The following is a 21,648-nucleotide window of genomic DNA, read 5'->3' as shown; positions in this document are numbered from 1 at the left end:
CCGTAGCCAAGCGAGGAAGGCTAGTCACAAACGGGCAAACACTGTCGGATTCCACTCATACGAAGTATCTAAAGCCCGCAAAATCATAGAAGCAGAACGTAGAGGGCTGCCTCGGCGCCTGGGTGGCTCATCTCGTTAAGCACCTGCCTTTAGCTCGCGTGGTGATCCCAGGGTCCCCGGATGGAGTCCCCCCCCCATGCGGGGGGGTGGGACTCCCTGCTCAGTGGGGAGCCTTCTTCTCCTTCTCCCTCTGCCCTTCCACCAAGCTCTCTCTCTCAAATAAATCAATCAAATCTTAAAGAAGAAGAGGAGGAGGAGGAGGAGGAAGAAGATGGAGGAGGAGGAGGAGGAGGATGAGAAGAAGAAGAAGAAGAAATAATTAGAGAGGCGGTTACCAGGGCTGGGGGAGGGGAATTAGGGGCTAATGGGTACAGAGTTGCATTGTTGCAGGATGGGAAAGTTCCGGAGCTCTTTGCAGAGCAACGAATGTACTCGAGGCTCCTGAACTGTGCACTTAAAAAAAGCTAAGATGGTAAATTTATGTAATATTATGCGTGCTTTGCCTTTCTAAAAACCATAATAAAATAAGTCTGTTTCAGTGTTCAACTGCGTTCGGCGGTAGGGAGCTTTCGGAAACTGTCATCACTCACAGAAAGGGAAGGGGTGGCAGCTCTAGCATTTCAAACGTCTTACTAGCTCTAGGAAGGAACCTCTTCGCCTGGGAAGCAGCGCGTTCCCCAGGTCCGGTTGGAAGGTCCCCCTGGAGGGGTGTGAGGAGTTGCTGGAGGTGGGGGTGGGAGAAAGAAAACAGCATCTTCCCGGTTTCCGCAGTCTTGGGAAGGGGCCTCGGAGCCGGGGTGGCGGAGATCACCCGGAGGAGAACGGCCCCTCCCTGGCCTGGCTCAGCCTCCGCAGGCGTCACGGTGTCCGACCCGGGGACGGGGAGCCCCTTCACAATGACCGTCTCTGGGGACCCTCCCGAAGCTCGGCCTGGGCCCCAGCTCCCGTGCCGCAGCCCCAGACCGAGCCTCCGCTCTCGCGTCCCCACTTGCCCTTCGGTCGGCGGTCGCGCGAACCTGACACCCCTGCGAACTCCACCCCCACCCCCAACTGCCTCCCGTTTGTACATCAACGTAGAAACCTCTTCCTGCTAGGAAGCGGAGTTCGTCAGAAGGATCCCGCCCCTGGCGCGCCGGGCTCGCCGCTTCTTTCTCTCCACGCTGCCCGCGGGGACCTCAGCGACGTCCCCGGAGCCATGGAGCCTGCGACGCGCCCGGAGACCGGATCGAGGTGCGTGCGCGCTGGCGCGGGGGCCGAGATGGCGGCAGGTGGCGACCAAGGGGGGCAGCGGGGGCCCCTGGAGGGCGGGCAGCGGGCTCCGGGCTCGGGCTCCCTGGCAGCCAGCCGCTCAGGCCGGGCCTTGGTGGGGGGCTTGGGGGCTGGCGCGCGGGTCACGGCCTTCCAGGGGGAGGGCGTCCTCGCGGGGCGCCCCCACCCGACGTGGGGGGCTGATGGCAGGGCCGGGTCTGGGCCGGAGGGAGCCCGCGGGAGGACACCCAGCCTCCCTGCGAAGCTAGCAGCTCGGACGTCGGTCTTCCATGTTCGCTTTTCTAGTATTTTCCTCCCTGTGCACTTTTGGATCCTGTTAACTGAGCACTGAAGATGCCAGGGGTTGCCAAAAAGACTCTGATTTTAAGCCTCCTGGGCTCTCACCTTTGAACTCTTTCTCCTCCTCCTGATGACTGACCTGCTGGGCTGGGACTGAGTCCTCACCAGACTGGGTTCTGGAAGCTTCTCTGGCCATCTTTTTCTGTGGGTGTGAACTGCCCCTTAATGTGGGACAGATCCCCACAGCACTGGGATCTTTGCTTAGATGGCTGAAGCCACGTCCCCCTTGGGCTATATCCTGAGAAGTGCAGGCTGCTGGAGTGTCTCAACTAAAGTTTTGGAGAGAAAGTTCTCTTTCTTCCTCTCCATTAACCTGCTGGGTGTCTCCAGAGTGGTCTGGGAGATGATGGGAGGGGAATGTGGGTAAAGGAGAGAGTGAGGGAAGGCGGTGTTTTGGCTCCTTTTTGTCCTTAAAAGTGTTTTTATATGCTGGGGAAAAAATGCCACAGGTTAGCAATTGCCCACAAGAAGGGAAGGGGGTCCCGTTTCAATATGGCGGCCTGGCTAGGAGTTTAGCAAAGACTAATTTAGTTACTATGATGGACAATCACGTAAAACAGTGGAGCTTAGGTGGGAAATAAATTCCTTTCTTCTTTAGACCTGCTGGAGGTGTCTGCTTCCTTCAGCTATTTAACCACTGGGGTCTTTTTTTTTTTTTTTGAATTAAAAAAAATTGATGTACAAAAAATACCACTTCACTGGCTTGGGATACAATATAAAGTTACTTCTCTGTCTCTCTTTCTGAAAAGACTTTATTTATTTGACAGAGAGAGAGAGAGCACAAGCAGGGGGAGCAGCAGGCAAAGGGAGAGGGAGAAGCAGCCCCCTGCAGAGCAAGGAGCCCGACGGTGAGCTCCATCCCAGGACCCTGGGATCATGACCTGAGCCGAAGGTAGAGGCTTAAAGGACTGAGCCACCCAGGTGCCCCCAAGTTATTTCTCTTTTATTATTCAAAGTGACATCACTACATCAAAAACTAAGGATGTACTCTATGTTGGCTAATTGAACATAATAATAAAAAAATAAAATAAATACCTAATAAAACAGAATGAAAATGAAAAAGAAAGTGACATCACTTTTATCTCCCTCTTCATTTCTAAAAACTGTTTTTCCTCCTTTCGTCACCCCTCTCCCCCATGATCATTCATTTAAAGCCCCTTATGGAGCATATGCCACCTGCCAGGCACGGTACTAGGACCTCAGGACACAGGAGAAGACAGGCGTGGTCTCTATGCTTGTGGAGTTTCATACTAAGGGAGAAACTAGAACATAGAAGCTAGGGAGAGGGTCTCTTCATTCAGGGGGGTGTCGGGGTACAAAGGTACTCTTAGAAGCGTTGCAAGAGTGATTGGACCTCAGCCACCAAGAAGTCTGTTTCTTCTTGGCGTGACAACTCTGAGGTGTGTGGTCCCAGTGAGGCTGCTTTGCCTCCTGCATCCTGTGGAGATCCAGAGACACAGGTCTAGAGAACAGCCCAGGCCTCCATCCATGGCCCGATGACCTCCTCTGCACCTCACTCAGTCCACTGCATTTTTTTCATGGTGGGCTTCTGGGAGGAGGAGTCTGTGCACTACCTTTCCTGGCTTCTCCCAGCTGCAGGGCTCTCTGGGCCCACTCTCCAGTTCCTTCAGCTGCTCGTCTTTGTTCTTCAAGTCCACAGCCATCCACTCAGTCACAAGCCGGTACTTAGCCCCGAATGCCTTCTCTAAGCTGTAGATGCGATGGTGAACAAACCAGGGCAAGTCCTCCTTCTCCCGGGACTTACCTTTCAGTGGTAGGGAGACACAAAAGAAGCAAGTCAAGGCACCGTGTGAAAGGTGGCTGCCGTGGTTTCTGGGAAGCAAAATAGAATAGGGTGGGGGGGACGAGGAGTGCTGGTGGGGTGCAGCAGGGAGGGTTGCTCTTAATTATAGGATGACTACAGAAGGCCTTCTGCACTACAGGGACAATACGGTAAAGACCTAAAGGAAGGGAAGCTGCCTTGCACAGGTCTGGGGGAAGAATGTTCTAGCTCAGATGAACAGCCAGCACAGAGCCCCAAGGTTGATGTTTGGGGAACAACAGGGAGGCCAATGTGACTATAGCAGACAAAGCAAGGTGGAGAGGGGTGGGGGATGAAATCGGAGAGGCAGGTAGAGCCCAGATTGGGTAGGGTCTTGCTGACCACTGCAAAGGCTTTGCCTGTTACTTCAAGTCAGTGGGAAGCCATTGGGGGATTTTGGACTGATGAGGGACATTATCTGTCTCTTGTTTTGGTAGGAGCACCCTGGCTGTTGATGGACAATAGACTCTAGAAGGATGGAAGCAGGGGGACCAGTGATAGTGATATTGCAGAAGTCCAGAAAAGAGCTCATGATCAGTTCAATCTGGAAAAATCACAAGAGGCTTGACATGGAGGTGACACTTCAGCTAAGTGGTGAAGAATGGGGAGGAATTTTCCAGACAGACAGGAGAGTGGTGCAGGGAAGGGCATGCTGGACCTTCTGGATAACTGGAGCCTAGGTGGCAGAATTGAGGTGGGGTCCCTGATTAAGAAGGCACCCCCAAATGCAGGCTACACATTCTTTTTAAGCCCATGTGAAACATTTACAAAAATTTTATTGGGCTAAAAAGTAAATCTCTACCAGTGACAAATATTTTATACAGATGTTGTTCTCTGGCCAGAGAGTAATAATATTGGAAATAAATAAAAAGATAGCAAGTCTCCCAATACATTTTTAAATTCGATAATCACTTCTCCTAATTTATGGATCAAAAAGAAATAATGGTTGAAATTAGACCATGTTTAAGACTAACCAACAAAAAGAGTGGAGGGAATGACAACAACATGAAGATATCAGTTCTTCTAAAACTAAGCTACACATTCAATGCAATGGCATTCTAGATTTCAACAGGATTTCCTAAAGACAAGGACAACCAATTTTCAAAGTTGTACATGAGATTAAAAAGGCAAGAGGAGTGTGACAATTTTGAACAATAACAAGGTGTTGGAACCTACCTTCTGTATCACATAATGAAGACTTAAAGTTATGTTTTAAGTAGAATAATATTAAGTCATTTTGGTTTTAGTAACTAAAATTTTCTGGTTTGGGAATAGACTGAGCGAGCATCTAATGGACAGAACAGACAACCTAGGAATAGACTCATGGAATTTCGGGCACATGGTATCTGACAGAATCATTTGGAAAAGGATGGACTGTTCAAGAAATGGTGCTGGGAAACTTGGCTCTTCAAGTGGATTCTGATTCAGTTGGGAATGCTCATCTTGAACTAAGGGTGGCTTATACCAGTGCTTCTCAAACTCGTGTGTTCGTGAGAAGCATGAACCTGGAACTTGTTCAATGACAGATTCTTATTCAGGAAGTCTGGGTGGAGCCCGAGATTCTGTATTTCTGACATGGTCTCAATTATTGGCAGTATCGCTAACCTGTGAACCACGCTTGGAGTAGCAACAGCTAAATCTTTAGAATACCAGCTACTTACTTAACAAAAAGGTGATCTCAAGGCAGCCCAGTGAGGTCATCAGGGATTCTTTCATCTCTCTGCTCTGCGGTCCTTCAGCGTGATGGTATATGCTGACTTTTTGTTCTCTTGTTGGTTACCTCATTGCCTCGTGATATCTTCTGTGATTCCAGATATCACATTTATTTTTTTTAAAGATTTTATTTGTTTATTTGAGATAGAGATAGAGAGAGAGCATGAGCAGTGGGGGGCGGCAGAGGGAGAGGGAGAAGCAGACTCCCCACTGAGCAAGGAGCCTGATGCAGCGCTCGATCCCGGGACCCTGGGATTGTGACCTGACTGAAGGCAGATGCCTAACTGACTGAGGCACCCAGGCGCCCCCAGATATCACATTTAAATTCCAAATAAGAAGAAAGCCCAAGGAAATGTTTTCTCAACTGTCATCAGGTAGAACCGGGTCACGTGGCCACTCCCAGTTGAAAGGAAGCTGGGAGAGAAAGTGTATTAGTTTCTGTTGCTGCTGTAGCCAATTGCCTCACAATTAGTTGCTAAAACCCACCAACTTATTATCGTACGGTTCTGGAGGTCAGAAGTCCTCAAATCAAGGTGCTGGGTAGGGTCCTTCTGAAGGCTGTGTGGGAGAATCTGTTTCCTTGCCTTTTCCAGCTTCTAGAAGCTGCCTGCCTTCCCCTTGGCTGGTGGCCCCATATTCCATGTTCAAAGCCAACAGTGTAGCATTTTCAGATCTCTTTTCACTCTCTGACCTCTGCTTCTGTCCTCACATCTTCTTTTTCTTACTCTGACTTTCCTGCCTTCCTCTCGGAAGGACCTCTTACAGTGTGATTATATTGGGTCCACCTGGATGAGCCAAGGTTATTTCCCCATCTCAACATCCTCAACACATTGGCAAAGTCCCTTTTCCCACGTAAAATAACGTAGTCACAAGTTCCAGGGATTAGCACATGGACATCTCAGGGAGAGGGCATTATTCTGTCTATCATAGTGTCTCCATTTCCCCCAGTGTGTATAGTGGGGGATGAATATATAGAGAAGGGGTTGTTCATTTAGCCAACCAACAGTGTGTGACGTCTTACCAATATGGATTTATTTCAGAGGCAAGAGCACAGAGAGTATCCTGGGAAACAGGATTTCTTATCCCAATCTAGTCTGAGTTGACGTCAGTAGCCCCAATCCTTGGCGAGAAACTAAAAAGAGAATGCATTTTCTTGCTGTTCCTCTAGCGACTCTTGCATGGTTGCACATTGATACGTTGCTTTTTGTCCAGCAGAACCAACGAGAGCCCGTGTCAGGAGAGAGAGCCGGAGCCTGGCTGCTCCATGCCGGAACTGAGGCTTCTCCTCTTAGGGAGCTGTGGTGCGGGAAAAAGTGCCACAGGAAACACGATTCTGGGCAAAACTGTGTTTGTGTCCAGATGTAGTGGCCAGATGGTGACGAAAATGTGCCAGAGAGAGAGTGGGACCATAGGAGAGGGGAAGGTTGTGGTCATCGACACCCCCGACCTTTTCTCCTCCATGTCTTCTGACGAAGACAAGCAACGTAACGTGGAACACTGCTTGGAGCTCTCTGCGCCCAGCCTCCACGTCCTGCTGCTGATAATTCCCATCGGCCGCTATAAGGGGGAGGACAAAGAGGCAGTCAGGGGCATCCAGAAGTTGTTTGGAGCCGAAGCCAGGAGGTACATCATTATCGTCTTCACTCGGGAGGATGATTTGGAGGGTAACTCGCTGCAAGAGTACATCAAAGGGGAGGAGTACCTCTCGGAGCTGGTTGAAAACTACGGAGGCCGGTACTGCGCTCTGAACAACAAGGCAAGCGAGGAGGGGCGGGCCCGCCAGGTGAGGGGGCTCCTCTGCCAGGTCCAGCGTTTGATGGATGAAAACGGAGGACCGTATATCGTGAACTTCAGAAAAGAAGGCAGTAGGTTCCTGGTAAGACATTCTTAAGGTCTGCAAGGATCTTTCTTGCTAGAGCTCGTGGGTGGATGGTGGGCACAGATAAGGGAGGTGCGGCGTTGTGTGATGGACCACAGGCTTTTTTTGTCCATGATCTGCAAAGATGAGACACCCGATGGTACGGTGCTTTGAGTATTACCCTTTGGACTTCGGATTTTTGGTAAATTAATGGACACATTTATGTCCTTACCTAACTTTATCCCTCACAGTATTGGACACACAAATGGACCCTGTCTTCCCTTGGCTTCAATACAGCTGCACTCTTTTGTTTTCTTCCTCCTGCCCTTTCTGGCTACTCTAGTGATTCCTGAGCTCTCCTCACATGGCCTCTGAACGTTGGCATCTTCAGGGCATGGTTCTAGGCTTTCTCAACTTTCTGCCTTCTAGCTTTGAGCTCTGTCGATCACTAACGGTTTCCAGATTCATCACGCCAGTTCTGACCTCTCCTCTGAATCCTGCTTCTTTATCTGACTGCTATTTGGTATCTCCACTCGGCTCTCCTGTAGGATCCCAGACTTCACACATCCAGACTTTTGGTTTTCCCTCTGAAATCTGTAGGACTTCCGTTTTTCTCTCAATTGGGTAAACAGTCGTGCTGCTCACCATACTCTTCAAACCTAAACCCAGAGGTCAGCTTTGCTGCTACTACTAGCTGCCATCTGATATCCGAGACGTCATCAAGTTTTGTGTGGTCAGTGTGCCTGGAACCCACTCACTTCTCTCCATCAGCACTCCCCCCATCCGGTCCAAGCCAGCCTCGGTTCTTGCCTGTCCTGTCTTACAAACAACCTTCCCCCCATTCATTCTTGTGCCTTACCCCTCAATCCATTTCATACACAACAGCCAGAGTGATATTTTATTTAATTTCTAAACTTGAATGGAACAAGAAAAATACAAAAATTCAGGCTTTTGCCTTTGAGGAGCTTATACTTCGGTTTGAGTGACTCGTGTATAAGACACAAAACAGTTCCTGATTCAGGATAAGTAAGTGAATGTTGGGACAGAGGATTCTTAACACAAATGCCAGCGGAGGTAAAGCAAGCAAAAAATCCAGTGTGTGGGGGGGTGCTGGTCAGAGTGAAACTCTGAGAACTGCTGAGCGTTAAGCCCAAACAGGATGGAAATGAGAAGGAAGGCTATAGTTACTGAGTATCTACTGAGTCCCAGGCACATGAACGGATGAAGTCTTCACAAGCGCTCTGGGTACTCATGTTCTACAGGTGAGGACCCTGAGGCTTGAGAGAACTTGTTGCTCTCTTATCTCCTAGCTCTGCCCTCCCTCTTTCTCCTTTATAGCCGTTTGTCTGTCTCTTGAAGGCTGTCTGGAACAGGGATGTCCACAGAGAGGATCAGAGCACAGAATGAGCTCTTGCAATGTACCCTGAACACAACACCCTCTTGTTTCAAATGCTGGAGTGACTGTCCAGTGATCTTCGGATCGAGTTCAGAATCCCTGACCTGAGCTGGTCCCTCACCCTCTAACTTGCTCTTCATGTGTTGGTCTCACTGGCCTTCCCTGTGGTCCTTGACTTGCCTTCATGTCCACTCTGAAGCTTCCAACCTGTGATTTAGTCCACCTGGACACTTCCCCTCTGCCATCCCACCCTGTACCAGGTCTGCTTTTCTGTATCCGTCTGCCTCAGTGTGAGCTCACTTCCTCGGAGAGTCTTCCTCACCGGCCCTGTTTCCATCATGGCACTCCTCGCATGGCCACCAGCGAGTCACGTGATTGCTGTGACTATACTTGCGGTGGTTCCCTCCCTACAGACTCCCTGAGGGACAGAACTCATATCCGTTTTGTTGACCCAGGATCTTATTTTTGTCTTCTGTAAAACAGAGGTAATAATATAAATCTCAGGGATTTTCGTGAGGATTCAGTGAAATATATGCTTACAAAGTTATTTGCAAATACTTGAGATGTAAGCATCCACTGATTATCAGCTGCCATTATTATTGTTATTAGTATTATTATGGATGTGTATAAGGTTCACATAAGTTATGGAGACATTAAGGACTTTAACAACACGGAGACTGAGCAAGATTCCCACTTTTAGGACTATTATCCAGAAATAAAAACATTCCCATATATAAAGATGTATGTATAAGGGTAATTATTGTGGCATCTTTTGAAATAGTAAAGCCAGAAATAACCCGATAGTCTACCAATAAAGGAACTGTTACATTAGTGCGGAATGTTCCATGTCCACGCTGTGGAGCAAATAGCATCTCCTGAAGAAACGGGGTTGAGCTACGTGTACTGACTCGTACAGCTGTACAGGACATATTATGAAGCAGATTGCCCAACAAGATGCTTAGCAAGTCTCCCTGTGTGTTCACATAGGCTTGTGTGTATGCGTGTAAACTTAGAAAAACACAGAAGGATGTATGTTAATTAGCAGCTGCTCCTTTTACAGTGGGTTGGAAATTTAAAAATTATTAATTTTTAGCTCGAACACATTTGCCTTGTAACAATCTTCGGCATTTAAAACACATGGAAGAATTTGAGTTGTGCCAGGTAAGATGAAAGAAGTCTATGGTCAGAGCTGAGCAGAGAGGATCCAGGGAGAGAGATGGTGGAAGGGATCCACAGTCTGGGGTAAGGCCAGGTAAGAAAGCAAAGGGAAAATTTTCCTGGCTGTCATGGAGATTAAGAAAAATAGAGTTAAAGTATTGGAAGCTTCTAGGAATCGCAGATCCATCAGGATTATGTATCGTGTTTACCTTCTCTTTTGATTCCATGACAATTTAAATTTTGGGAGCAAGTCTGCTTTGCCAGACAGGGGAAGGGAGTACCAATTGTGTGTTTGGCTCCAGTTGCCCACCTGGGTGGGGAAAGTTCCAAATTTCCCTGGTTCTTATGTCAGAAGAACCTTCATCTCTATTTTGGGGGCACAGTGTGGGGAGGAGACACCAGAGATGTGTGGGAGCTTCATGCCCAATCTTCCCCCTTCCCCTGGTCCCTCAGATGAACATCCCAGACATCAGGGGGCTAGTTTCTTCTTCCAGGAAGTCCAGTAGCTCTTCTTAAGCTTCTGGACTTTCTCCAGGAACAGCAGAAACTCTGGAAGACTTTGAAAGGAGTTGCCATTACTACTGGGGACAGGGGAGAAGGAAAGTTAGAGCTTCAGGCTCAATGCCTTGGTTAGATGGCATTTGTGAGGCTCCTCTGAGCAAGAATAAGACCCATTTTCATACTTCTGGGAAGCCTATTGCAGTGGCAGCAGTGGGGTCTCAAGATTGGCTGTCATTGTGGACAGGACTACAGAAGCCAACAAGCAACATGACCATGGCCTTGATTTGGCCACATCCTCCTCATCAGATTACTCTAAATTATATATTTGTGTCTCCATTTCTTTGTTTTGTGAAAAGATGAAATTTTAGGTCCCTGTGTATCATTTCCACCTTTATTTTCTAGAATTGTGTGAATGAAGCTGCGTCTCAGAAGGGGGACAAGCCACATGGTAAGATGATCCTTAAAAATGTTAAGCTTACATCTGTATCCTTATGAATGCATCATGTGTCAAAATGAAGTAGAGAAATTAGATAAGTAGGAACAAAGATGTACCTAGCTCAGGTTGGTGCCCACAGCCTGTCCCCCAGGGAACTTCTAATACTTGGGAGTAGGTTCTGGACATGGTATGGGTGTCCCAGGTCTTGCCTGAAATGTTATAGAGGTGGACTTGCCTTCGTGGCTTCTTCCCCGACCCAGCCTTGTCTTTCTGGCCCTGGATCCAGGACTACACAATGTTGACTCCCTCTGGGAAAGCAGAAATCACCTTCATGGATAACACTCATTTGTAGAATTCAGGATCCATCCTGCACACTGCACAGGTCAATCCGTATAGATCCACCTTGTTCTGTTTAGTAGGTGCGATTTTGTCCACAGTAAGGGCATACATGACTAATTTAACCATCCCTTTACTGATGGACTTTCAGGTTATTTCTGGGCCATCTGTGCAAGAACTGAATATTCAGCAGTGAATAAGATAGATGAGATCTCTGTCCTCATAGAACTTCTCCAAGTAATAATAATAATAATAATAATAATAATAATGATAATTATAATTTCAACTTTAATGATAATCACAATTGACATTATGTACTGGAAAAATATATAAATAATTCAGTCTTCCCAGCATACAACATAATTCTCATAATAACCATACACATATATTCCTCTTAACAGCCCTATGAAGAGGGTGGTATTATCATTATTCTTAATTACAGATGAGTAAACTTACCCAGAAATATGTGAATTCAGGCAGAAGTAGGGATTTAAAATTCTGTTGATGCCCTTCAGTCAAGACCTCCAGGAACTTTCCTGTTATGTCCCCAAATGATTCCTCGCTGCCTTGAGGAAATAGCACGCCATGGGGAGCCATGGGAAGCCATGGGGTGTCTCAGAATGAGGGCATTGGAAGGGACTTTCGATAGGATGCAGACTTGTGTGAGGTGATTTTGGGGAAAGTCGGAGCTTTCGAAGACAACATAAGAAGGACGAACCATCACTAGCATTTCAGTGTCTTTCTTTAAAGGCCATGTTCATTCCACCTCCCAGACCTGCGACTCCTAGCACCCAGGATGCCTCAGACGCTGACTATTCCCTGGAGTGGCTGACTCTGCCATTTGCTCAGCCTGAAGTTCTGGTGCTGACCTTGGGTTGAAGAGAAGTGGTGGGGGCAGGGCACGTGTGCAGAGAGAGTTTTGTGGCACAGGTTTCTACAGTAATTTACTGAGGTACAATTAACAGAGAGTAAAATGCACAAATCTTAAGTGTGTAGCTCAATGACTTTTTACAGATCTGCGCATATGTGACCACCATGCAGATAAAGATCTGGAGCATTTCCATCACCTCACGAGTTTCTGCTGCATCTCTCCAAAGGGAACTGAATCCAGACTTCTGAGAATGTAGACTAATTTTGTCTGTTCTTGAACTTCATACAGTGGAACCCGATAGCGTGTGGTTTTGTGTCTGGCTTCTTTCGTTTAGCATGTTTTGAAGATCCATGCACGTTGCGTATCAATAGTTCATCCATTCATTCTTTCGGGTTTTTTTGACTGCTGAGTAGTATAACAGTTTATAAATATACTACCAAGGGGCATTTTATTTTATTTTATTCATTTATTTTTTCCAAGGGGCATTTTAAACTCAGATTCTCCCTTGTCTTGCTTTAGCCCATGGACTTCATAGCCCAGACACTTATCTTTGGTAGCACAATGAAAGGAAGTCTAAGGACCAAGACCACTAAAAGCCAAGCTTAACATTTTCACATTCCTGGGAAGTCTTGAGCGTTTTACATACCTCTCCGTTTATTCATGGCCCGTTTTGTGGCTTTTACTCAGAGGGGTAACTTCTGACCGGGACTAGAGTCCTGCTGCTCAGAACAGTACTGGCGTTCTCTGTAAAAACTGAGAAGGCTGAGAAAGCATAGGACCTGTCCACATCTCTGTGTTCAGCTGCAAGAAGAGACTCTGAATCTGCTCTTTTGTCCCTCAGGGCGAGGGGAGTTGCAGCTTCAGGCCCCAGGATGTGAGCCGAACCCTGGGCAGTCGGACCTGAAGGTCCTGCTTGTGGGCAAGCGTGGAGCTGGGAAAAGTGCAGCCGGGAACAGCCTTCTGGGGAAGCGAGTCTTTGAGACCAAATTCAGCGAAGAGTCAGTCCCTGGACGTCAGAGCTTTCTGTCTGATAGCAGAATCTGGAGAGAGAGGAAAGTTGTGGTCATTGATACTCCAGAAATCTCATCTTCAAAGGGCGTTAAAGCGGAGCTCCAGAGACATGAACTTGGATGCCCCCACGCCCTCCTGCTGGTGACACCGCTGGGCTCCTTCACCAAGAAAGATGAGGCGGTACTGGACACCATCCGAGGCAGTTTTGGAGACAAATTTGTGAAGTACCTGATCATTCTCTTCACCAGGAAAGAAGACCTAGGGGATCAGGATCTAGAGATGTTCCTGAAAAACAGATATGAACATCTCTACAAGCTCATCAAGGTGTACAAACGCCCCTACTGTGCCTTCAACTACCGAATCACGGGGGAAGAGGAACAACGCCAGGTGGATGAGCTCCTGCAAATAGTTGTGAGCATGGTGCAGCAGAACGGTGGCAGGCCCTGCAGCTTCAGAGGGGAAGGTACACAGCATCTAAAAACTTGTTCTAGATGCTTTTGGAAACTAGTTATGAAATATACGAGAAGGGCGTAGAGAAGACAGAAAAGACAAGTCCAGTCTACTAACTTTTCTCTTTCTCCAAGGTTACTAAAGTTATGTGCCTTTCCATGCACACTGTCTTTAATTCTCTCCTGACCCTTATCCCTTCTCTCCAACTGGATGGTGAGGGTCTTGAAGGAAGGAGTTGAGCTTTTTCCAATCTCTTTTTTTCCCCACAGTGTGTCTGTTGCCCGGGGCTCAAGACTCAGTGCTGGTGATGAGATAGATGGTTCTGGACCGTTGGTTTGCTCTTCTCTTTCTCTTAAGCCCACTCTGACACTCCCTCTCCCTCTCTTGACTCTTGGTTCTTAACTCTTCTCTCTTTGGAGAGGGAAGGCCATTTTGAAGAGAGGAGGACAAGGACTGGGAGCCTGAATCCTCACATGGCACTAGATGGGTTTCTTAGACCAACCGCACTGCCCACGGCTTTAGAGAAGGCCCCATGCACTCGGTGCTACACACTCTATTGCCCTGAGCTGAGATTCTTCCAGGTCAGCATGACTCACCCCTTTGTCTTCACTTCAAATGCCCTCCCCTGAGAAGAACAAGACTCAAAGGAGTGTATCTATTTACGAGCCCTTTCATAGTCGTCATGGAGGGCCAGGTGCTGGGGAGCCCTCTCAAGAAGTATAGACATGCAGGAAGGTCAGGAGAGGCTGTGTGGAGAAGCCCAATTTGAAATGGGTTTTGGAGAATGTGCAGGGTTTGTGCGACTGGCAGAAAGCTGGAAGACATTGCAGAGAATACTCCAGCAATTGGAAGCAAGGAGGTGGGACTAAGCCTACCACTTGGGAGGGAGGCCAAGGGAGTGGCCATGATGGAAATGGAGGGTTTGAGCCTCTACACGATGTGGGATGGGGATTATAGACCAGATCACAGAGGTTCTTGAGAACCACCCCCTCTGAGGGTGTGGAAGCAGGGACTGAAATCCGTGACAAATATGGGACTGTTGGAAGATGAATCTAGAATCCTTTAAGTGTAACTGTGACCTTGTGGGTTCAGGATAAGCAATTCAATGATTTCCCCTGGAAGGAAGAGCACAGGGTAGGCTTTCCTCCCTCTTTGTTTTAAGGTGGATATGGGTAACTTGGCAAAGAATGTATAATTGAGAGAACTGTGAAAAGGCCAGCGTGGAAGAGAAAGACCACAGGACAAGTGCAAAGTCCTAAGGGGCCCCCACTAACACCCACTGCAAGGTCTCTAGCATCTGTCATTCCATTTGTAAGGACATCTGTTCTCCGTTATCACCACACAAAACAGTGTGAGTGCGCATCGTTATTATAACCATGAAGTGCCTTTTGGCTCATCGATGAAAGATGCAGTTCAGTTTGTTGTGGTTTTCATGAGGAGTGAAGTTTCGGTGATCCAAAAGAAGGAACTAGGAGTATGTCGATGGTATATGTAGTTGCTTTTTCATGAAAAGTCAATTCTGGGGAATAATTTTTCAAATCCATCAAGGAGATTTTGCTGCAGTTAGCATTAGTTGGCAATAGGAACACTTCACTGCAGCAGGAACAGAGACCAAGGGATGAGATGTGGAGGCTGGACGCAGCTGAGTAGGCGACAGGTAATAAAGACAGTGGCACTCACAGGGTGCCAGGGAGTCAGAGAAGTTACCAGAAGGAGGGAGCAAATTCAGAGATGGGAACAGTGCCATGTCATGGATGAGCGTGGGACAGAGATGGCGGTCCAAGCCACGCTTCTGGTTCCCAGAGCGCGTGCCCGGAACCGTGCTTGGGGATAGAGCTGCTGGGTGAGAGGTGGCCGGGGTGCTCTCTGAGCATTCTCTACCAAACAGCTGGCAGCACTCTGAGAGCTGCACCCGGATCAGCCCGTGGTCACCAATCTTTCCTGCTTCCTTTTTGACAGAGGGCCTGAGCATTGTCCTGGTGGGGAGGAACGGCACTGGGAAGAGCGCCACGGGGAACACCATCCTGGGGAACCCCGACTTCCGCTCTCAATTCCAAGCGCAGCCCGTCACCCAGACCTGCCAGAGCAGCAAGCGGATGTGGCACGGGAGGCAGGTGGTGGTTGTGGATACGCCCTCATTCTGCCTGACGACCAGCGCAGAGGGGCATCGGTTCCAGCTGGAGGAGGTCAGACGCTGTTTGTCCTGCTGTGAAGAAGGGAACAAGGTTCTGGTCCTGGTGTTCCAGCTGGGGCGGTTCACTGAGGAGGACAAAAGGGCAGTGAAGGACTTGGAGAGCATCTTCGGAGAGGAAGTTTTGAAGTACACGATCGTGCTGTTCACTCGGAAGGAAGACCTTGAGTCAGGGAGCTTGGAAGAGTACGTCAAGAATACAGATAACAAAACTCTGAAGAACATCATTAAAAAGTGTGGCGGGCGAGTCTGTGCTTTTAATAACAGAGAAACGGGCCAAGCCAGGGAAAACCAGGCAGAAAGTCTTCTGACATTGGCTGACGAGCTGATAAAGAGCCATGGAGGGCAGGGGTACCCACACGAATGGGAGAAAGTCCACAAAATCACTATAAATGCCCAGGAAAAGCACAAGCCCACAAATATACTGAAGAATATAAAAGAGTTTTTATTGTAGGCAGCTGACATGCGTGGGGGTGTCTCTAAGGTAGAGACACCCTCACTTGGGGATGGGGTGTGGTAGGACTAGTGGGATGGGAGGAGGCTCCGGGACGTTGAGGCAGGCGTGGTGGGTGTATGCAACGCTGCGGGCACTGCCTCGGCTCTTTGTGGCTAAGTGAATCGTCAGGCTGGGGCAAGGGATTGATTCTAAAGGAGAAAGAAGAAATTGGGTGGGGAAATCTGGAAAGAAGCTTTAGAGACTGGGTGGTTTTGAGGGTCAGAATTAAGTGGTGTGAATCCCCTCACCTGTGTGCATAGATTAGCATCAGGACAGACACTGCAACCAAGGCCAAGGCCAGCCTGGGGTCAAATACAGAGACCTACCCAAGGACCAGGGGATCCAGATCCGTGAGAACAGAGCAGCGAGCACTGTCCAGCCAACTCCTGGCATGGCAGAATGGAGAAGCTGGACTCATGTGGGCCTCCACGGGCCCCGGGCTGCTTGCCTGGCCTGCTGCCCAACCCTCCTGAGCTGACTCAGGGCCAGCACATCCCTTTCCTCAAGGGGAGGCTGCTCCTTAGCGCTCCCTTCATTCCAAGCCTGAATGAAAAGTGGGACCCAGTCTATTCTTTCTTGTCCCTTAGGAAATGAACACGAGTCTGGGAGGTTTCAAAAGACTTTATTGCTAACCATCGCCATAAAATAGAGTAGAACAAAAATCAGACATGTGGTGAAATTGCCAAGATTAGATGATCTTGCAAAGTTCCAAAATTCTAAGTAGAAGCCTAGATTGCCTCTAGAAAAGTTTATCGAAAACTCCTTTGCACTCGGTGATGGTCATTGGGGAAAGTATGTGTTGTAATGAGCACTGGGTATTATATACGACTGATGAATCACTGACCTGTACCCCTGAGACTAATAATACATTTGATGTGAATTAATTGAATTTAAATAAATAAATAAATAAAAATTTTAAAAAAGAAAACTCCTTTGCACTTTTCTCTTTTTTTAATCCCTGAGGGTTAGAAATTAGGGTAAAGCTCCGAGAACTCAAGTATAATGTCTCGAACACACTGGGGGCTTACTGTGGCCACGTCAGCAAGTCCAAGGAGAGGCAGTCCAAGGCTGGCGTGGCCTCCGCGCTTACAGTCGCTTCTCGGATCCAGGGTGGCCATGTTCTGCCAAGGCTGAGCCGGTGGTGTTGAGGGCTGCCTAGTGCGGGCGATGTACGAGGCGAGACCTATGGGGTCTTCTCCCAGGTAATTGCGGTTGGATGTTATCACTATTAACCGTTTTGTGGGTGGGGTGGGAGATTTTAGTCCAAGGGCGCAAAGTCCCAGCTATAAGATGAATAACTTCCAGGGATCTGATGTACAGCGTATAGAAAAGAAAAGAAAGGAAAACTTCCACTCTGCTCCGAGAAGAGCAGTTAGCTGTCAGCCTCCAGCTGCAACACTTTCAGGACCCACTTCAGCTTCTAGGCCAAGGCCATGCCCTTCCCAGGCAGCCCCTAGCCAAGTGCTGAGCACCGCGGAGCTGCCAGTGTCTGCCCAAGGCAGGACATCGTCACCGTGCATCAGTCTTTGCCCTAGAACTCCCTATTCAGAGGGCGCCCGCTTGTCAAAGGTGCCGCTCTCCTTACCCAAGCAGCGTCTCCCTCTTTCCTTCGGCATGTGTCAGATCTGCATCACAGTGTGAACACTCTTTCAGCCCACTCTGCTTCCTCTTTAGTCTTTAACAGCCATTGCTTTGTCCCCTGCGCCCCCCTCAGGGAAAACTCTCGCACCGCTAACTCCTAGCATGTGCCCCTCCCCTCCAGGGAACTGACACAGCAGTGTCGTCCCACCCCTCACACATGGTCCTAAAGGAAAGTGGAGATGGATGTTAGGTCCTACCTGGGAGAAGATGTCGCATGGCTTAGCCCACACATCCCCCACCTCGTGCAGCTCCCAATGCCACCTGCTCACTGGGCTTTGTGCCTGCCTTCCAACAGAAGGGCAGCTCTGGGAAGAGGCACAGAACGCCTTCTAGACTTTACTCCTCCCGCGCTCCTGGTTCTAATGTATTTGTCTTTGCTATAGTGAAATACCTGGAGTGGGTGATTTCTGAGCTGGCAGAGGCCTAGTAAAGAAGTACCTGTCACTCACTCCGAAGGTCCTCACGCACAAAAGATGGGTGGTTTCGATTTGCATTTCCCTGATGATCAGTGATGTTGAGCATCTTTTCATGTGTCTGCTGATATTTGTGAGTCTTCTTTGGAAAAATATTTGTTCAGGTCCATTGCCCATGTTTTAATCAGATTGCTTTTTTTTTCTATTAAGTTGCCTGATTTCCTTATAAACTTTGGATATTAACTCCTTCTCAGATATATCATTTGCAAACATTTTCTCCCATTTTGTATGTTGCTTTCTCATTTTGTTAATTGTTTCTTTTGCTGTGTCAAAGCTTTGCTTTGATGTTATCCCACTTGTCTATGTTTGCTTTTGTAAAAAATTACTGCCCAGACCAATATCAAGGAGTGTTTCCCTGAGCTCTCTTCTGGTAGTTTTATCATTTCAGGTCTTACACTTAAATCTTTTATTCACTTGAGTTAATTTTTGAATAATACAAGTCCAATTTCATCCTTTTGTTTGTGGATATTATTTCTCAACATCATTTATTGAAGAGAGTATCCTTTCCCCATGTATTCTCGGCTTCCTTGTCAAAGATTACTTGACTAAATTTTCTTGACGGGACAACCTTCGAGAGTGGTGCACCTTCATAGCTGTCACAGCTGGCTGGCACGCTCTCTGCAGAGCCTCTTCTCCATATATGTTCAGAGATCTGTTCCTGCAGGGTTCCACTGGGCCTCTCTTCCTGTGAGGCAACTAAAAGAGGAAGATTTCTAGGATGAACTGCGGCCCTTGTTACTGAATTCAATCTTGGGCTGCATGCAACTCCTCGTCTTCCTCCTCCGCTGTCCCTTCTCATTTCCCTCGCCTTTAGATTTCTTTTCTGTTCCTGTCCCTGTGATCCACACTCTTGTTTCTGAAGCATCTGAGACCCTGGTAAAACTCTAAGACTCAAGCATATGTGTCTTAGCAAGGCCACTAAATGCTGACTGTGAATTGCTCATCCTGTCTCTTCAGTGAGGTATGTAACGCAGTGGCTCCCAACTGGGAATGACCTTGCCCCACAGGGTAGGTTTAGCAATCTCTAGAGACATTTTTGGTTGTCACAACAGGGGGGTGCTACTGCCACGTAGTAGCTGGAGGCCAGGGATGCTGCTAAATGTCCTCTAACACACAGGACAGTCTGCATAACAAAGAACGGTCCAGCCCAATATGTCAGTAGTACGGAGACTGAGAGACCGTGATACAATGGATCAATGTGGTGAATTGAAGGATGTCCAGACGTTCTAGCTGTTTCTGAATTAGAGAGTGGGAGAAGTAACTAAGGAGGTGGTTTTTCCTTATTCACAGTGTTTCTGTTGCACTAATGCACTGCGTAGGTACCTATTTGTCACATGGGGTCATCCAATGTCCCCAGACTCCCCCCAAGCCGCCCCTTTCTCGCGGTGACCCCTTTCACTTCCTCTTCTCGCTCTTCCTGCCATGAGAACGACCTTGTGCAGAATGTGGCATTTGCGGTGAGTTTAAATTCCAGAGTAAAAAAAAAAAAGTGTGCTGATTACAAAAAGACAGAAAATCTGAAAAAAACTTCATCTTCCTATCCCATTGTTACCATGGTTGGTGCCATGGACCCATTGGTCCAGCCTTCCCCGCTGGCATATTAATCTTCTCCCCAGCAGACTGAGACATCAGCATATCTCACCTTCCAGTTTTCCACGAGAGGCAATGCAATGCTAACAAGAAGGCTTCGGGTCATAATTCTTGCATTTATTTCTGAGAATAGACACAGGATGTACTTACCACATCGGTGTGAAATCTACCTGTGAACATGATACACTCAGCTCTTCAGCTACAAACATTTCCTGTTTTTCTCTTCTCACCTAAACCTGTCTTCATAAATGTTAGTGGGTGCTAGGGTGGAGGGCCTGTGTTTCCTGATCCCCAGATTAAAAGGGGTTAAGCTTGGGTCAGGTGTTATGCCCCAAACATAGCCTTTGGCAATATATTTGTAATTTGTCTGTAATAAGGCTACCGTTAATTTAAGATGAGGTCATTTGCATTACGAATATTTTCCTAGCTTTCACTCTTCCTGCTTTTGCAGCCCTCCAGAGCCCTTGCAAGTTCTGGTTTGTTTTCCTTGGGTATATTTCTGAGGTTCCCCAAAGGAGGAATTCTATAAGCGCTTGAAAACTTCTGTGACCTGCCATGTGGTCCTTACCATGCTTTTCTTCTTTTCCTGATATGAATCCTCTGCTGGGTTCTGCCTAGAAGGCACTATTATCACCAGGCATTACTCTCAGTCTTACTGGTCACCATATCTTCAGGTTGTCAACATCGCCAGGTCTATGTGGACTGGAGCATCCGCCAAACGCCTGGTATTTCTTCTGGGCAATGAGGTTCTTGTGGGCACCACTGGTGGCTCCTCTGGCCACTCACCCCCTTCCTCCCTGGGTTACCTACATTGGAAACGGTGGCACACTCCATTGAAGCTCACGCCAAGAAACTTGACTTAGACAAAAGTCGCCAACAAACTACTAGCAAATTGAATACAGCAACTTATAAAAAGAAGCGTAGACCATGAGTAGTAAGCACCATCTGAAAATACATATACCTGGGATTTAACCCCGGGAATATAAGATTGGTTCAATATATAAATATCGATCGGTGTGTTTTACCGCATTAATAGAATGAAAGACAAAAATCACATGATTATCTCAATAGATGCAGGAAAAACATTTGACAAGATCCAACACCCATGTATGATAAGATTCTCGATAAACTAGGAAGAAATATAATCAAGCTGTGTTTCACAACTGTCCAAGCTCCTTCGTAGTTTAAGCAAAGCTGTTCATACTGTGGCCTCCATATAACTCTCCGCTTACAATTCTTACTTCTGCGGTCACACCCCAGGGTCCTGCCTTCCTGCCTGCAGTGCTTCCTGCCTCAGCCCTTCCCACCTACCGCAGACACACACGCATGCTGTGGATGACCACGCCAACTCATTGCTTAGATTTAATGATTCATCTTACATCTCATATGCAAGGAGCCCAACGTGGGGCTCGAACCTATGACCCTGAGATCAAGACCTGAGCTAACATCAAGAGTTGGACACTTAACCAACTGAGTCATGCAGGTGCCCCACATTTCATATTCTTAAGGAAAGGTTTTTGATCCAGCCAAGGATGGCTTAAGCACCTTTCCTACTTGATTCTGTCACGTTCTACGCATACCCAGATCCACGACTTACTCTTTCTTGTCTATATACCCAAGTACATTGTAAAATCCTTGGTGACAGAAGCTCCTATTGTTTAAGTTACATCCCAATATTTGATATGTCCAAGGCCCTCAATTTTTAATTTGTCACTCAGATGTCAGTTAAGTATCCCCCAGTCCTTGATGAATTGGTTAAATTTGGTCCGGTCCATCATTACACAATATGTGGGTGCTCCAAGTACTCCCTATTTCTAAGAGTTCCCTTCACTTCTTCCTCAGCCTTTTCTGTTTCCTCATTTCTATGAAAGTGTGCACTGTTTCTGTTTCAGCCTATGCCCCTGAAAACCTAAAATGCAGTGTTTTTACTGTTTTTCTTTCAACTGTCTTCAAACACAATTATTCATTTTCAGCTTTTTCTTTCTTTTTTTAATTTTAGGAACTTCACTGGAGACTGTGCAGAGTACAAGAGTCAGC

General features: G+C 47.6%; 1 protein-coding gene across 4 annotated transcripts; it reads left to right on the top strand.

Moving 5' to 3' along the window:
* The first annotated feature begins 413 nt into the window (after positions 1–413).
* GIMAP8 (GTPase, IMAP family member 8) lies at positions 414–16,796 on the top strand. 4 transcript variants are annotated; one of them, XM_040643818.1, is made up of 6 exons: positions 414–532; positions 1,155–1,290; positions 6,416–7,079; positions 10,519–10,564; positions 12,601–13,233; positions 15,180–16,796. In XM_040643818.1, exons 2-6 carry the CDS (start codon positions 1,256–1,258, stop codon positions 15,863–15,865), a joined length of 2,064 nt encoding a protein of 687 aa, XP_040499752.1. In that variant the 5' UTR covers positions 414–532; positions 1,155–1,255; the 3' UTR covers positions 15,866–16,796. The 4 variants fall into 4 exon arrangements, with proteins under 4 accessions (XP_040499752.1, XP_040499753.1, XP_040499750.1 ...); XM_040643819.1 differs by lacking the exon at positions 414–532 and adding an exon at positions 607–741 and having other exon boundaries at positions 6,419–7,079; XM_040643816.1 differs by lacking the exon at positions 414–532 and adding an exon at positions 607–741.
* The last annotated feature ends 4,852 nt before the right edge of the window (positions 16,797–21,648 follow it).

The sequence above is a fragment of the Ursus maritimus genome, unplaced genomic scaffold (genome assembly GCF_017311325.1).
Source record: "Ursus maritimus isolate PB19 unplaced genomic scaffold, ASM1731132v1 scaffold_3, whole genome shotgun sequence".
NCBI lineage: Eukaryota > Metazoa > Chordata > Mammalia > Carnivora > Ursidae > Ursus > Ursus maritimus.
The sequence above is the reverse complement of the archived record's forward strand: the minus strand, read 5'-3'. Positions and strand labels throughout refer to the sequence as shown.